The sequence below is a fragment of the Sebastes fasciatus genome, chromosome 17, assembly GCF_043250625.1.
Source record: "Sebastes fasciatus isolate fSebFas1 chromosome 17, fSebFas1.pri, whole genome shotgun sequence".
Lineage (NCBI taxonomy): Eukaryota > Metazoa > Chordata > Actinopteri > Perciformes > Sebastidae > Sebastes > Sebastes fasciatus.
Window position 1 is genome coordinate 5,901,165 of NC_133811.1, and position 16,999 is coordinate 5,918,163.

The 16,999-nt window shown below is 39.5% G+C and overlaps 2 protein-coding genes across 2 annotated transcripts in view; both read left to right on the forward strand.

Annotated features, from left to right (window-relative positions):
* The window catches only part of rpl15 (ribosomal protein L15), a 332,935-nt gene that overhangs the window by 212,131 nt on the left and 103,805 nt on the right, over positions 1–16,999 (forward strand). The gene's annotated exons all lie outside the window — the stretch shown is intronic.
* Positions 2,234–16,999, forward strand: part of LOC141755043 (ubiquitin-conjugating enzyme E2 E2-like) — a 74,922-nt gene continuing 60,156 nt past the window's right edge. Inside the window, exons 1-2 of the mRNA XM_074614603.1 lie at positions 2,234–2,375; positions 7,006–7,203. Coding sequence (XP_074470704.1) covers positions 7,013–7,203 — 191 coding nt within the window. The 5' untranslated portion in view covers positions 2,234–2,375; positions 7,006–7,012. The remainder of the gene's footprint in view (positions 2,376–7,005; positions 7,204–16,999) is intronic.

Consider the following 16,999-nt stretch of genomic DNA (forward strand, 5'->3'; position numbering starts at 1 on the left):
TTTTATGTAGGCAAGGCCAGGTTTGCCAATTTTGAGTCAAAATTATAGTTTTTGTCTATCCCAGACAAGGACTGAACAAAAACTACTTAAAGGAGAAGAAGGGCATTGTAAATTTAAAGTTTTCTATTAAAAAATGTAAAAATACTAGATTGTCAGTTAATGGTCGTTGCTCCATTTTTTTATGTTTATGTTTTATTTGCTTTTTTTAGTAAAAAAAAAAAAAAAAGGAAAGGTCAAACTGACAGAGAAAAAGTAAATGGAAATAAAATACATGTGCAGGTAAGATCCGTATCCTGGCGTTATTATTGTTATTTGGTGAAATGACTAATATGCTGTAAGTACAACATACAGCATATTATTTAAGGATAAGATGCCACTTTTTGATCTGAAGAGGGCAAATTCACCCTGGACAGGTCACAGGGCTGACACATATAGAGACAGACAACCATTCACGCTCACATTCACACCTACGGGCAATTTAGAATCAACAATTAATGAACCGGAGGAAACCGGAGAACCCGGAGAAAACCCACGCTAACGTGGAGAGAACATGCAAACTCCACACAGAAGGACCCCAAGCCGGATCATTAGTGATCCAGTTCCTCTGTCCCTATCAAATAAATAAATAAATAAATAAACTATTACATATAGTATATACTACTATATATATACTATTTTCTGACAATTTAAACACAAAATCATCCTTAAATTAAGCATGAAAATTCATTCTTGACCTTGGAATTGGGGCTGCAACTAACAATTATTTTCATTATCGATGAATCTGCCGATGGTTTTCTAGATTAATCGATTAATCGTTTGGAATATAGAGTAAAAAAAATGTCCATCCCAGTTTCTCAAAGTCTAAGGGGATGTCTTTAAATGTCTTGTTTTGTCATTCCAAAACCCAAAGACACTCAGATTAATATGATATAAAACAGGGAAAAGCAGGAAATCTCCATATTTGAGAGGCTGAAAAACAGCATTTTCTGCCATTTTTGCCTTAGAAAATCACTTAAACAATTAATCGATTTATGAAAATAGTTTGGAGTAATCATTGCGGCTTTACTTGAAATCAATAGTTTTCCAAAAACAATCCAACCTCGAGGTCCACTTATCAGCTTTTTGTGGGCATTGTCTGACTTTATAAAATGGAAGTCGACACACATAACTAAAAACACCAAGATAAAGTTCTACAACAGCTGTGTACTATCTGTACTTCTATATGGTGCTGAGTGCTGGAGAATGACTGAAAGAGACAAAGGCAAGCTTTCCAGCTTTCACAAAACCCGCCTCAGAAAGATCATGAGGATATTCTGACCTAGAAAGATCACAAACCATGAACTACACCAAACGACAGGGTGCTTGGACATGGAAACAATATTGATAAGAAGAAGATGGAGATGGCTTGGACATGTATTAAGGAAACCGTCTGATGACATGACAAAAGTGGCATTGCGTTGGACACCAGAGGGGAAAACGCAAAAGAGGGAGGCCCAAAACAACCTAGGGGTGAACCATCGAAGGAGAAATGAAGACGAGAGGATACAGCTGGAACAGCATTGAGAAGAAAGCAAACAACAGAGATGAATGGAGATCCTTAATCCTTGCCCTATGTGCCACCAGGCGCAACAAGGACTAAGCAAGTAAGTCTGACTTTATGCAGTCTGACTTTATCTGCAATGTGTCACCATCTCCCCTCATGTTTCTCTTGAAAAAAAAACAAGGACATGCTCATTTGAAAAAGTGATTGGGACCACATTACCCCCCCCCCCTCAGTGACCTATACGCTGTCCGGCTCCGCAAGAAAGCCAGCTGTATTTTTAAAGACCCCACCCACCCTGGACATGGACTGTTACTCCCCTTCCCTCCGGAAGGAGATACAGGACAATTAAAACACACACAAACAGACTACGAAATTGCTTTTACCCACAGGGTGTCAAGTGTGTAGAACCCCGCCCCCCCTCCCCCAAAGGCTGAGGACACTAGCTGCTGAACCATAATCATGGCACCTGCACTTTATGATCCATTTATTTGTCTACTTTGTGATTTGAATGTTTTTATGTTTGCTTTTAATGTTTGCTTTTACTGCAAAGAGCAGCTAAACTGTTTTTCGTTGTTTTCAATGACAATGACCATAAAGTCTCTATTCTATTCTATTATTCAGGCTTTTATTTTGCCAGCTTGAAACCGGAAACGATGCGTTGTCATTTCCGCTAGCTTGACAGTCGCGGTTGGCACATTCTCTCGCAGTCAGTCAAAGCAACCAACGGGCGGAAAGCAACCGGACAAACAGCGTTACACGGATTATTACGGAATATACAGCGGACATTATCACACATTTCTCCCGCCGCCGAGCGTCCAGCCTGCTTATAAAGGTGAGCCAGCCGTAAAGACTCAACTCTATGAACAGAATAGGGGTTTATTAGGTTATCTTATGGAGGGGGCGGCGGTGGTAGCTGTGGAGAAGAGGAGGGAGGAGAGAGAGAGAGAGGAGGGGGGCAACCATTCTGTCTTTTGTGCTGGAGCATTATCTGGCAGCGGTCAGTGCGCTGTGGAGCTCCGATACCGGATAGGCTACATATCGGATAAGTGAGCTTCATCTATCTTCATCAAGATGTCTCATAACGAGGCTGTCTTGCTGTTAACTCCTCGCTGATAGCTAGTAAGCCAGGGGGACCGGGGTGAGAGCTTCGGGGGCTCCTCAACATGAGCCTGATACGTGCTGCTCTGCGTGGTGCTGAAAACACAGACCGTCTCACTGAACTACGTCCAAAATATCACTCATTTTACACCTTATCCTCTTAAACCGTGTGTGTTTACTGCAATTTGATACCGTAAAAGACATTTAAAGACCGTTAACAGCCACTGTTTCATTCGGCGTACACCCATTGCAGCAAACAGCACTTAAATACAGTAAAAAAATAAACTTCTGTAACCAGATATAGTCCCAACACGTTTCCCCCACTGATGATGGACGGTAGCTTAACAAACAGTGCGAGACAAATGTAAATATTGAATTGTCATGTTTTTTCAATAGCTGGGTTGTTTACTACAACATGCTGACATTTAGAAAAAAAGGTTTTAAAGTAAAAACAAAATATCATACGTGTTAGCTGAAATAATTGTAAAATTAAAATATATTGTAAAACTGTAATTGTCTGAAATATATTAATTATTTCTTTTTTTAAAAATATTTTTTATGAGAGTTGCAAGTTCTTTTAACATGGCCATGGAGCATACATATATACTGTATATTTGTATTGTGGGGGTATCGTTCCTATGCAGAGGGTAGTTTAGTTTATTTACTGACTACAGTGAGGGCGTTTTATATTTTAATAATTGATTTATTTATTGTTTTGAGTTGAATGTGCTACTTATTTTGTATTGTAATTACCTTGTGCTTTTTCTACCTTTTTTTCTTTTCTTAAAGCTTTTTTCTTTTCTTAAACGGCTCAGAATTCCAATGTACTTATATTAGGTGCAAATGGCAAATCAAACTCTTGAATCTTGAAAAGCGATGCTGCATTAAGCTAGCTGGCCAAATTAATTTGATGGTCTCCTCAATTAAGGTTGACTGAATGTATTGGGACTGTTGGTTATCTCTGTGGGGTGTGATTTTTCTGTAGGCCTTGCTCAATAATAACACACACTTTGGGAAGCGTATAGTTATGGTTGAGGTGTTTTGACAGTTTCACGCCTGAATAGGAAGAAAACGCCTCCCTGATAGCTAGATCTACTGCTCTGTCTGCAACTTTTACTTTCAGTGTTTTGTCCTCACCTGACAACTGGAAACACACCATTTCCCACATAATAATAACAACAGCTTACCCTGTTCCACTCACCAGAGCATGTACATGTTATAACCTTTTGAAATGATGCCTCCTCTGTGTCATCCTAACCTACATAATCCCCACAATTATCTCCCATATCAGCTCACCACCAAATGCAGTTAATTGCATCAGATAGCCCGTGTGCAGTGACAGTTTGTCAAATGTCAGACGCCAGAGTCAGCTCTGCCAAAGCCACTGTCATGTTTATTGAACAACCTGTCCTTACTCCTGTCCAATTTGATATTCATTTCAGCTCAACAGCGTGCAGCAGAAAAAATGCCCTCAGTCATTCATCTGTATCATACATTTTTCATACCGGACTTGGGGAATGTAAATAGAGGCATTCACCTTGACGTTCACACACACCCACCCCCACACACACACACCGACACAACGACACACAGAGTGATGGAGGGATTGGATTGAGTGAACATGACCTTGTAGGTGTCTTTTATTATTGAGACTCAAGGCTTGTGACCAGCCGACGTTCAACTCGACCGATCCTGAGGCTGAGTGGTAAAAGATCTGCAGTCTATTTCACTTTTTTACCCTCCAGATATTTGTAGGAGGATACAGAATAGCCCTTCTAGTGGAGGAATGACCTCACTAGGGCTGCAATTAATGATTGTTTTCATTATCAATTAGTTACAAATATCACTTGGTGTGTAAAATGTCTGCAAATAGTGAAATATTGTGAAAAATGACCATTAATCCATCTTCAGGTTTTTCAAAAGTCATGCTTTCTTTTAAATAAGAGTGGACTTTTAATCAGGGGGATGTTGGTCTTTTGCAGTGGTGGATGAAGACCTCAGATTAAGTAAAAGTATCAATATTATAATGTAAAAATACTCAGTTACAAGTAAAAGTCCTGCATTTAAAATCATACTCAAGTAAATATGCAAAAGACTTAACATTAAAGTACCAAAAGTAAAAGTACTCATTATGCAGAATGGTCCATTTCAGAATTATATATATTATATTATTGGATTTTAATTATTGATGCATTAATGTGTTCATCACTTACAGTAAATTGCAGCTGGTAAAGGTGGAGCTCATTTAATTAAATAATATACTGCTGGGTATCTAACAGTCTTGGAATTTATCTTTTTTGTCCACCTGCCACTGTGGCTGGTAGATTACAAAATCTACCAGTAACTCAATAGATCACCATTGTTTTTGTGGCTGGTGAGTGAAGCAAATCTAGCAGCCACTTGCATATTTTACCAGTATTTGGCTGGTGGCTGGTGCTAATTACCAACCCTGGTTTCTAATCTATAATAATACGTCATAGTTTGATGATTATTTTGTATTAATCATCTAAAATCTGCAAAATATCTAAAGCTGCCAAATGTAGTAAAAAGTACAATATTTACCTCTGAGGTGTAGTGGAGTAGAAGTAGCATAAAAAAAAACCTGTAAGCACAGTACTTGAGTACATAGTTACATTTCTCCACTGGTCTTTTGTTTAAATTACTGCTACTTTTGTATAGAAGTGAAAAGAGTCCTACATGACTTTCACCACAGTCCCATATACAGTATATACTGTAATTATACATAGATGCTGACGATTAAATGATCCAATCAAAGGACCACAAAAATTAGATTAACTGGTGAATGAAACACCCTGATGAAACATACACATTGCCATTCAGGTAATTAGTTAAAAGGATGCATCTTTTCTTAAATAAACTCTCTCTCTATATATATATATATATATATATATTTAACTTGTACCGTAATATATTTGCTCTTCCAAAAGGAAAAACAAATATGTCAGTCTCTCCAAAGTGAGACGGGCTGTGAGTTCCTTTGCTCACCTTCCTGTTCAATGTATGTATTCCTGTAGAACAATGCAATTATCCTCCTGGCCTGCGGAGTCAACTTCTTTACCGATTATTACATTCAACAACCTTCTTCTTGATCTCTGTAGCCCGGGGCTTTCTCATTAACAAAGTATTACTGCACCCCCATGCATTTAACGCAACATTATGGCTACCTCTTCTGAAATGTGAGAATTGTCTGCTTTCCCTCAGCTTCCTCTGTGTCTTTGTTGGTCAGACAAACTAAACAAATGGAAAAATTGCCATTTTTCACAATTCTCTGATGTTTTGTAGACTGAACAGTTGATCAAGAAAATAAGCAGCCGTTTAATTCATAATGTGTTGCACCTCTAAATTTAACGAATACTTTTTCTTCATTCATGAAGGAAACTCAACACTATCTAAAGAATGATGAAACTATTAGTAGATATGGGCATGATATTACAGGCAAAGTCTCATTCAACATTTTTTACATTCCTGACTGCAGAATGTCCCAGATGGAGACGACTACACGTCTGCCATAAACCCTGAATATTAGACTTAAGGTTAAAATTAGCGTTTTTAGGGGATGGGGGGGCGTTTTGCGCCTTTGTTTGAGAGCGGACAGTAGAGAGATGACAGGAAATGAGGGGAGAGAGATGAGAAATGACACTAAACAAAGGTCTGCAGCTGAAGTCCAAGTAGGGGCATTATGGTTCATGTCCAACATTCACTATAACAAGTACTTTTCTCTGTTTCGTATCCTTGCTGACTGAATATCTTTGGGTTTTGGACAGTTGGTCGGACAAAACGAGACATTTCACTATTTTCTGACATTTTAAACACAAAATCATCCTTAAATTAGGCATGAAAGGTTCATTCTTGACCTTGGAATTAGGGCTGCAACTAACGATGGTTTTCTAGATTAATAGATTAATCGTTTGGAGTATATAGTGAAAAATGTCCATCCCAGTTTCTCAAAGTCTAAGGTGATGTCTTTAAATGTCTTGTTTTTTCAGTCCAAAACCCAAAGACGATCAGATTAAGATGATATAAAACAAGGAAAAGCAGGAAATCTCCATATTTGAGAGGCTGAAAACAGCATTTTCTGCCATTTTTGCCTTAGAAAATTACTTAAATAATTAATCGTTTTATGAAAATAGTTGGCAATTATTTTTCTGTCGATTGAGTAATCATTGCGACTTTACTTGAAATTCGTAGTTTTCCAAAACAATCCAAACCCAAAGTCTACTTATCAGCTTTTTGTGGGCCTTTCAACCACATCACAGAGTCTTCGTCAGCTGTTTTCAAGGAGCTGTCTTTGTGCGTTCAATATGCATAACGCTGCGTGTGTGTGTGTGTGTGTCTGCGCGCAGTGTCAGCATGTCCAGTGAGGTGCAGCCGAGGCCGGACGACAGCCCCAACACCAGTGGGGGAAGCTCGGACGCCGAGCAGAGGGAGGCGGCTCCTCCGGAGCAGCCGGGCCCCGAGCAGCGGGACCAGACCCAGCCCAAGAAGAAGGAGGCCAAGATCTCCAGCAAGACCGCCGCCAAGCTCTCCACCAGCGCCAAGAGGTAGATCTGCTGCCCTGCTTCTCTCTCTTACTTTGTGTCCTCAGCTGGGTCCGCTATGCCTCGATGGCTCTGCTTCACTGTTCAAGTGGTCGTCTGTCACTTACTTATGTTGTTTTCATCTCTTCTTTGGTGCTCGGTACTCACTGTTGTGTTGTGTTCCGAGATCATCTGTCAATCAAAGCAGCGGAGGCTGTCATTCTCTGTGGATGAGGCTTAGAGCAGCTGAATTGATTAGTTGATTAATTGTTAGTTTATCCACAGAAAAAATAACAATACTATTGTGATAAATAGTAGTTTATATCAAGCTGAAATATCAAAGATTCTCTGGTTCCAGCTTCTCAAATGTGAGGATGTGCTGCAAAACAAGACATTTGAAAATGTCACCTTGCGCTTTGGGAAATCCATTCCTGTATCGATTCATTTAAAATATAATTGAGAAATCCATCGATAATGAAAATAGTCTTTAGTTGCGGTGCTAATGAGGTTTGATTCTTTTGTTGGTGACATTATTTTCTTTGTCGAGTCAGCCACTGACTTGTATTTAATTCTCCCACACAAACTACTGGACATAAAAGCATCACTTCTTGTGAATTTTCCTGAGAAGGCCCCATCAGACACATATGCCTCTAAGGCTACGTTCACATTACAAGCAAATGTGTCCGTCATATTGGAATTCATGTGTGTTTTTCCACGTTATACTTCACTGCACAGTTGCAGATCACTCACCATACGGTATCAGTGCGGCCTGTTGAAACAACAGAAGAAGAAGAACCTCTTTCTCTCCACTGAACTGCAATGCGTCAATCAGCCACTGATAATATTTGTTACCTGACAAAAAAACGTTTTCTATATGACCGAGTTCTTCGACGTCATGTTTCTTTCAGTAGAACTCCGATTTAAAGAATCAGCTGCGTAAACTGCGTCGTTAAGGCAGATGAGCATCATCTGGGAAACATCATGTTTATGGAGCTATAATGAATCCCAAATTATATTAAATCATGTTCACCGAATGAGTTAGTGTCTGTTAATGAGTCATATGAAATTATAAATGATCTTTTAGAAGGAACAAATGTTTACCGGTAAGCTTGGCTCCGTTAAATTTAACAACATGTTAACAGAGGTTTTGTTCCGACAGTATGAAACAGATGAAGCCTTTATTTGCCTCGTCATTTAAAATGTAAATTAACTTAGCAAACTGACTTTTTCACCGTTTACTCAGTTCATCTGATAAATTCGTCATGTTCCGCAAAGCAGAATTCAGATTTAATGAAATCACGTTATAAAAATTGCGTTGAGGCGCTGACTGGCGGTGTTTCGGGATGTCAAACAGTAACGTCACAAATCTTACTTTAGTTTATTTTAACTTAGTTCACAGAAGAGCTGTTAGAGTTAGATATCAACCGAAATGAAAAGTCTTTCTTTAGGAGTCATACAAAGTCATACGTTATGATTTAGAAGTAACATCTGTGTAACAGCCAGGGAAACCAGATCTGTTAAATTGAGCAATATGTTAAAGGAGTCTGGCAGTCCAACAACTCTAGTGTGTATTTTTGGAACAATGGACTGTCGTACGACAGTCCCCCGTGTGTGTGACGTTACTGGTTACATGTGAGGCGTTTCAGGGAAGAGATCCGTTCACACTGATGTCAGATATGGGTCAGTTCAAACGTGAATATGAGCTGTTGAAGCAGAAAGTTCGGATCTGGGCAAAAAAATCGGATTTGGGCATTTAGCCCTGTAATGTGAACATAGCCTAAATGGTAGCAAGGAATTTTTTTTTTTTTTGGTTTATTGAACGTCTTGCTGTCAGGTGTCTACATCAGCGAAGGAACACCGTTTTATGCGTCCTGTTTGATCCATTATAAGAGAGCACTGAAAGAGAGGTTTAAATATGTGCTCATTATGCTAAAACGTGCACCATTATGTGCTGATAGCTGTCTGGAAGTCGGTTGTGTTAACACATGTCACTGCTCTTTCCACCAACATATTGACTTAAAGGCTGCTGATAAATGATGTGCACCGTCGGGATTAAACACATAATTTCATCCAGAAAGCTCCAGTGCCAGACGTTTTCACTTTAAACACCCCCCTGGTGTTTTTGTCCAGTCCCCCTGATGTAACACAGCATTGACTCAGTTTATAACCACCTCATAGCGGGTTGGCATTGGACATCACGGGGTGATGGCACAGGGGGACAACAGCAGTTGTTATCTGATTGGGCAATAAGCCTGGCAAGCAGCGCAGCCAGTTCACCTCGTGTGTTGATGCTGATACCAGAGCTGTTGAGAGAGACCTCGTTGTTCTCTACACTGGGCCACTTATTACAAGTGCTAGAAGCAATGTCGCCAAAATAACAGAGCATAATTCAACTTCTCTTCATTTTCAAATCAGTACATGGAGTATTTTATAATCAAACATTGAAGGGTGGGTGGAGCCACTCCAGTGTAACCAAAGGAGCATGACCACCTGCACTGTAAGTGTCCAGTCACACCATGAAGTGGTACAGCAGAACTCACTAAGGTGTCTTTGTGACGTAGGTGTTGCTGGAAGCTCGGTGAGGTACTGTCCACTTGTGCTCTTGGTTGCTAACTGGACAGTAAGTTAAGGGCCGGATTATACTAGAACAGAAGAAGGGGGAGATGTGAGATATCGTTTTAATATGGGAAAAAGGACACATATTTTCAGAATGGTCTCTCAGCGAACAACATGTGGCACTCGGATGTTCACACGTAAAGGGATAGAAATAGTTGTGAAAGAATGAAAAAAGAGAGCTTAAGAGAGGAATTTAAACCCTGGCTCAAATCAAGTGACGATTCAAGTAAGGAATCCTTTACAAAACAGAATCACACCCCCTAAGAGGGAAGCTTTCAATTTATCCATAATGTACAATTAAACGGCGACGGCGGATGTTATTGAGGGCCAAATGATGCGTCGCTTTGTTTGTGTGCCTATGTTTTCCTTTCATAAATGATGATCCAGTGTATCCTATGCTAAAGGAGGTAAGAAAGGAAGCATTGAAGCACTTTTCCTTAATATTTAGAGAATGCAAACAGCTCAGTCACTTAATTCTTCCGGGTTATTTCACTCAATTAGGAACCTTCCTAAGTAGGGATGCACCGATACCACTTTTTCAGGGCGGACTGTCCTCAGTGCGCCCCAACCGTGTCGTGCTGCCAGATCGGGGCTCGGCACATGTAAAAGGCGCCAGGGGTCTGCGGCGATGTCGGCAATCCACCTGGCCCATCTTGAAACACGGATCAAGGTGTCTAACGCATGCGCGAGTCAGAGGGTGAAAGCAAAACCCCATGGCGCAATGAAAGTGAGGGCCGGCGCGCGCTGGCTGAGGTGGGATCCCGGCCCAGCGGGGTCGGGCGCACCACCGTAAAGTGGTATTGGTGCCGTTGTATCTGAGCCGTTTTGCGAGTACGAGTACATGAGCATAGTATCGGACCCGATACCCGACACTGGTATCGATATCGGTGCATCCCTATTCCGAAGAGAAATAGACTATTCGATATTCTTTACCCAAGATAACTTCATCCAGGATTCACAAATCAATCCTCAAACTGCTTTCAAAGAGCCAAATTAGCTGGATGAGAATAAACAGGACTTGTTTACCCTGATATCTGCTTGTTAGCCTGAATTAGTTAATATACATTTGAAGAACAGGTCCCAGGTCAATCTCTGTGTGAAGTGGGTGTGATTGCCAGATTATCAGATTCGGAAAATTACAAAAATCCCCTAGGGCTGCAACTATTATTTTCATTGTAGATTAATCCATTGATTATTTTCTCGATTAATCAATTAGTTGTTTGGTCTATAAAATGTCAGAAAATGGTTAAAAATGTCAATCAGTGTTTCCCAAAGTCCAAGATGACGTCCTCAAATGTCTTGTTTTGTCCACAACTCAAAAATATCCAGTTTACTGTAATAGAGGAGTAAAAGAAACCAGAAAATATTCACATTTAAGAAGCTGCAATCAGAGAATTTTGACAGTTTTATTGTTAAAAAATTACTCAAACCGATTATCAAAATAGTTTGCGATTAATTTAATAGTTGACAACTAATCAATTAATCGTTGCAGCTCTAAAAATCACCTGACACAGCATCCCAGTTCTGAATTTGGAAAGGTGTGGACAGGCACACACCATTTGACCATCCAACAAGCATTTTGGTTGAAGCTAGTGAGATCTTAAGTGTCATATGTGGGGGGAAAAAAACAAGTGCCCTTCTGTCCCTGCCATCCAAAATATGAATTGGTCATTGTTTGTTTCAGTGGCATACAAGTAAATCCAAGCCATCTACTCAGTATGAAGTCTGCTAGCTACTGGCTCTCTGTCATCATAACTCCCTGGGATCTATTTTAATGAAAGCCTCTGCCGTTGCTCTTGTAGCTATACTCTGCACCAGATATTTCCTGGGGGAAAAAAATCCTGTGGCCACAGCAGACAGTTTGAAAATAAATACAGAAATGACTTCTTATCACCAGAGTTGGCCACAACATAAAAAATAAGGAGCTCGAGGGTTAACATTTTATAGGAAGGTTGACAGGCACAGCGTTATTTAGTTGCTTTTCAGTGCTAGTTCCTCTAATAAATCACCGGCTGCTCCACACACACAAGCCAACGCTGGTGTTTTCCATCATAAAAACTAGGCTCAGATGATATTGACTTATTTGCATTTGTCGAGGCATGCAGAATGTAATAGTTTCTCGCAGTGTCTCAAGGGATTATCAAATGCAATGAGCTGTGGAACATTAGAGAAAGCAAGTGTTTGGTTAAAGAGGCAATGCACGAGCACGAGGAACTCGCAGTATAATCAGCTCTTTTCCCTTTTGGATTCCCCGGCCTTGTTCATTGCAGCACTCTCCCTAACAGGTCCCCAGCTTCAGCCGTCAAAATGTGCCACCTCAGGAAATACTGCAGATAAAATTACACAGCACGCACTCGAGCTGAGAATGACTCCATAACCGTGGAGATTGTATTACAGGCTCCTTTGCAAATATATGTCTTTTTTTCCCTCCTCCTTCCCCAAGTGAGTCGTGTGCAGTCATTTCCTCACCGAGGAGAGTTAAAAGGAAAATCCCCCTTTGGATACTCTTAGTTATGTATCATCAACCAACCTCTGATGTTCCCTCCATTCCTGGAGTTCTTTCATGGGGAAGTGTTGTAATTGACATTTTTGTACTTACATTCCTGTAGCTGGCCTTGTATTCTTCAGTTACTGTTTTCTTTTTTATCCCAGAATACAACAAAACCTCGCACAAGGGAGCACTTTGTACAGTTTTTTTGTACACAAGACAACATATATTTCAAACACACAACACACGGTGTGGACGATATGGCCAAAATCCTCACGGTATATGTAATTGTATATCACAGTAACAGTTTATATCACGACACAGTTACTGTTCTGTAAATTCAATTAAGAAATGGTTTAAAATAACCATACTGTAACTGTACTTCATCACATTTGATTATTTTCTTCTTCTATTTGGAACTTCCATAGAAACAAAAACAACTGCTTCACATGAAACAACACTTGTAAACAGTAAAACTAAAATTCATTCAAAATGTAAGCTTTAAGGTTCCAGAGAACAGTAATTTCTGTGTGACAGGTTTTAAGGTTAACAGCAGAAAAATAAATACCTGCCTGATTTCAGTCAGTACAATATAAAAATCACACAAATTTGTATTTTAGAGGACACCAAAAGAAAGAAAGACTTGACTTTTCCTGCAGGATTTACTCATCTTTCAATTAAAAAAGCTGACAAAACATTGTCAAAATAAACTACTGTGTGCAAATGTCTGGTAACTTCACTCTCCTCCTCCATGTCTGCCCAAATCACCAATTACCTTGCGAGGCAGCCATTACAGCGGTGGAATGTCGTATAGTGACACAGTGTCTGCAAACTGTGTCACCAAGCATTAAAGCTGAAGTAGGCGAGATTGGAGCAAATATTATTTAAGGAAAGTTATTTTTATAAAACGGTTGCTATATCGTGACAGTAGTACATGAAACAGGTAACCTGAAAAAAATCATGTTCCTCTGTGTCCTCCGGTGCTCCTAACGGCATCTCCAAGATTTTACAGACCGGAGGAAAACAAGCAGTAAGAGCTGATCTGCCGTCTATGAGAGCCAGCTGTCAATCACTCGCGAACTCCGACCAAATGGTCAAACTAGGCAGCGCTGATCAAATATGAATCAATATTATGTTATGTTAATGCCTATTTCTCGCTTCAAATGTTTTCAGAATCATCTTGTAGTGTACGGTCACATGACCGGAGCACAGCCAATAGGAACGCTCTCTCTCTCTGAAATGACCTGTGATTGGTCAAAGTCTCCCGTCACAGGCTAGATTTTCTAAAGCCTGAGAACAGAGCCATGAGGAGGAGCAGAAGTCTAGTTATCTCTCAGAACACTTGAATTACAATATGCTGAAAGGTTATGATGGAATTTTTGCCCAATGATGCCAAAAATATACTACCTACTGCCTTAATTAAGCAAGCATTAATCCTGCATGTAGTCACCACTTCACCAAGCTTTTAGCACCAGCTATTTTACAAGGATGCATGGACAAACTTTGCTGTGCCACTTTTTGGTATGACAGGGCCTTTAGGCTTGTAAATTATTTTTAATAGATAGTTCCATCATCATTGTCCAAGATGAAGTATTGGTGGTATCCATCACTGAACAATCAATTTTGTTTCGTTGCTGCCAAGCCATGGTTGTAGTGGCGAGACAATTGTAACTTGATAGTTAGTACTCATTCTATCTCAACATGGGGAACCAGTAGGTCATATTTGAAAAAATCATTAGTAATTTACTTATAATTAGTAACTATTTTTACATTTGAGACTTTTGCCTTGCCTGATTGACAGAAATAAGATACTGTTTTCCTCAAAAATAAATGATGCAGCATGTCAGTACAATCCCCTACGACTCTTCTGCAGACACATTACATAGAGTAGATTTTCTCTCCAGCACTGTACAGTAAGGTAGCACTTTATAACACGTTTGACAAAAGACTCTTCATTCCAGCCGCTGTAGTGTAATGTAAATGAGCCTCACATTGCTTTGCAGCGTGACTGTTGCACATCCATTCATTGCCACGTCGATGCTGAAACAATATATCATGTCACCATCGACTGCTTGTCTTTCTTCTCCCTCTTGCTTGCAAAAGCAAATTATTTTTATGTCCCAGCTAACAAACAGCTGAGTGAACTGACTGCATGATCAATAAGAGTAGTCAATTGTTTTGTTTTGTTGTGTTTATGGCATCCCTGAACATTTTGAGCTACAGCAGGGATGCATGTGAAAACAAGACGCAAGGGGGAATGGAAAAGGACACAAATGGGGTGTCGCCATTTCAATTCTAAATCGAAAATCGATCTAAATAAGCTTTAGATTTTGAGCTTACAAGTCAAAAGCAGGATCTGCGATTTTACCAGTTTTCTTTTTCTCTCCGCCCCATGCCTACTTGCATGTATCCGAAGTTAAAAAACACTTCAAAGACGACACTGTGTACAGTATCTTACTGGTAGCCTGCAGCTGCACTTTGAGACACTGTGCACTGCCGGAGTCTGAGATGACGGAGAAATAACAGAACATTTCATTTATTCAGTTTTAAAGTTCATTCTTAACCTGTGAAACAGCCGTTGAGAAAACAAACTGTTAGTACCAGGGCTGTCAAAGTTAACGTGATAATAACGTGTAAACGCAAATTCGTTTTAACGCCACTAATTTCTTTAACGCATTAACACAATCGATCTTCCGTAGGTTGTAGCGGGTTTCAGTTTTAAAGCTAGAGTGAAGATACATCATATGAAACTATAAAAAATAAGGAATCCATTTGTACCAACCATGTCATACTAGCTTGTCGTGAAGGAGGTTAAATAACGCTCCGAACTTACGCTAAATTTTGGTGAGGAAAAACTGGCACGGCCATTTTCAAAGGAGTCCCTTGAACTCTGACCTCAAGATATGTTCTATGGGTACCCACGAGTCTCCTCTTTACAGACATGCTATGTTGATAAGAGTATTAAATACTTGACAAATCTCCCTTTAAGGTGCATTTTGAACGGATAAAAAAATGTGCGATTCATTTGCAATTAACTATTTTAATCGATTGACAGCCCTAATTAGTACCTCAATTTAGTACCTGTTCTGGGGCTTTTGATTATATCTCATGATTTTCATCAGGAGTTGGCGTTTGATCAGTTGCTTTTAAACAACATGGACGAGAAGTGCTTAAAGAAAAAGGAAAATTGAACATACAAGTCCATGACAACTGGGCAAACTCCATCTACTGAAGAGGAAGTGGACCCTGGGGGGGAGATTGTTTTCTCAACTGGTTAATGCCTTGTCTAAAACAACACATTAACAGTTAGAGAAGGAAAATGAAACTCTACAGTTTAGGGTTGACTCAATATGCTGGAATAGTTTTCACTCAGTAGTTTTCACTTTTTAAGCGCTTTGATGATTTAAATCTTAAGCTAGCAAGTAATTCCTGCTGGGTTTAATTAGCTCCTCCACGCAGCACTTTCACATCCTCACTGTGGAGGTCGGGCAGAAGCGATATGTTAATGTTATTTTTTCCCAAAGCTTGTGTCATAACTAATTTCAGACGAGTGCTTTGAGACTGAATAACTTGCACATTCACACAGACTATCTTTGCCTGTCGGAGGGGAGCGACTGGCTGCCGACTGCGATTAACCCAAACGTCTCCGCTTCACCTGTCAGTGTTAATGTGTTTAGTTGAACTCTGCCGCCACAATAACGGCGGCGGCACTTAAGAGTATAACTCATAAATCAGATGCCAGATATCAGTATCTCTGGAATATCATGGAATTTTAATTTAGATTATTCCAAAAGATGGAAATTTGGGAATATAAGATGCAAACTTTCACATATTCAATGCTTTTTGTTGTAGTTTTTAACCACCGCAGCAGAATGATAATATTCAACCAACTTAAAAAACCCAGAAGAAAAAAATATATTTTAGGTCATAGAAGCACTTTTACTTAAAGTCTACGGAAACTAATGATTATTTTCATTGCTGATTTAATTAATAAAAAAAATTCTAGAGTAATCAATTAATTGTTTGTTCTTTAAAATGTCAGAAATTAGTGAAAAATGTCCATCCCAGTTTCTCAAAGTCCTCGGTGATGTCTTTAAATATCTTGTTTTGTCAGTCCAAACCCCAAAGATATTCACTTTAAAGCCCCCTGAGGGCAAATTTGTGATTTGTGATATTGGGCTATACAAATAAGCAAATAAATTGACACTTTAATATGATATAAAACAGAGAAAAGGAAATCTCCATATTTGAGAGGCTGAAAACTACGACGGCATATAAGGGCCATTGTAGGTTAAAAAAAAAGAAATGACGGAGCCGGGGGAGAGGAGTAATACTCAAACAAAGAATTTGCGAGATTATAAAGTCGTAAATGTACGAGAAAAAAACTCGGAAAATAGTGGAGTACAAAATTGTGGTAATAAAAAATAGCGGCATATTTTGGTTTAGGAACCACATCGCATCACTTTGCAAGCTTGGATCAACCTCATCACACCTTTTTTCTTGAAAATGTATGACTTTATAATCTTGCAAATGTGTAAGGTTTCTCTCGTAGATTTGCCACATTAATCTCAAGTTTTTTTCTCGTAAATGTACGACTTTGATCTCAGAGTTTTTTCTCTGAATATTACCTCCCTCCCCTGGCTCCGTAATTTAAATTTTTTACCAAAAATGGCTCTGATACGCCGTCGTAGAAAACTTCTTCTGTTGATTAACTGA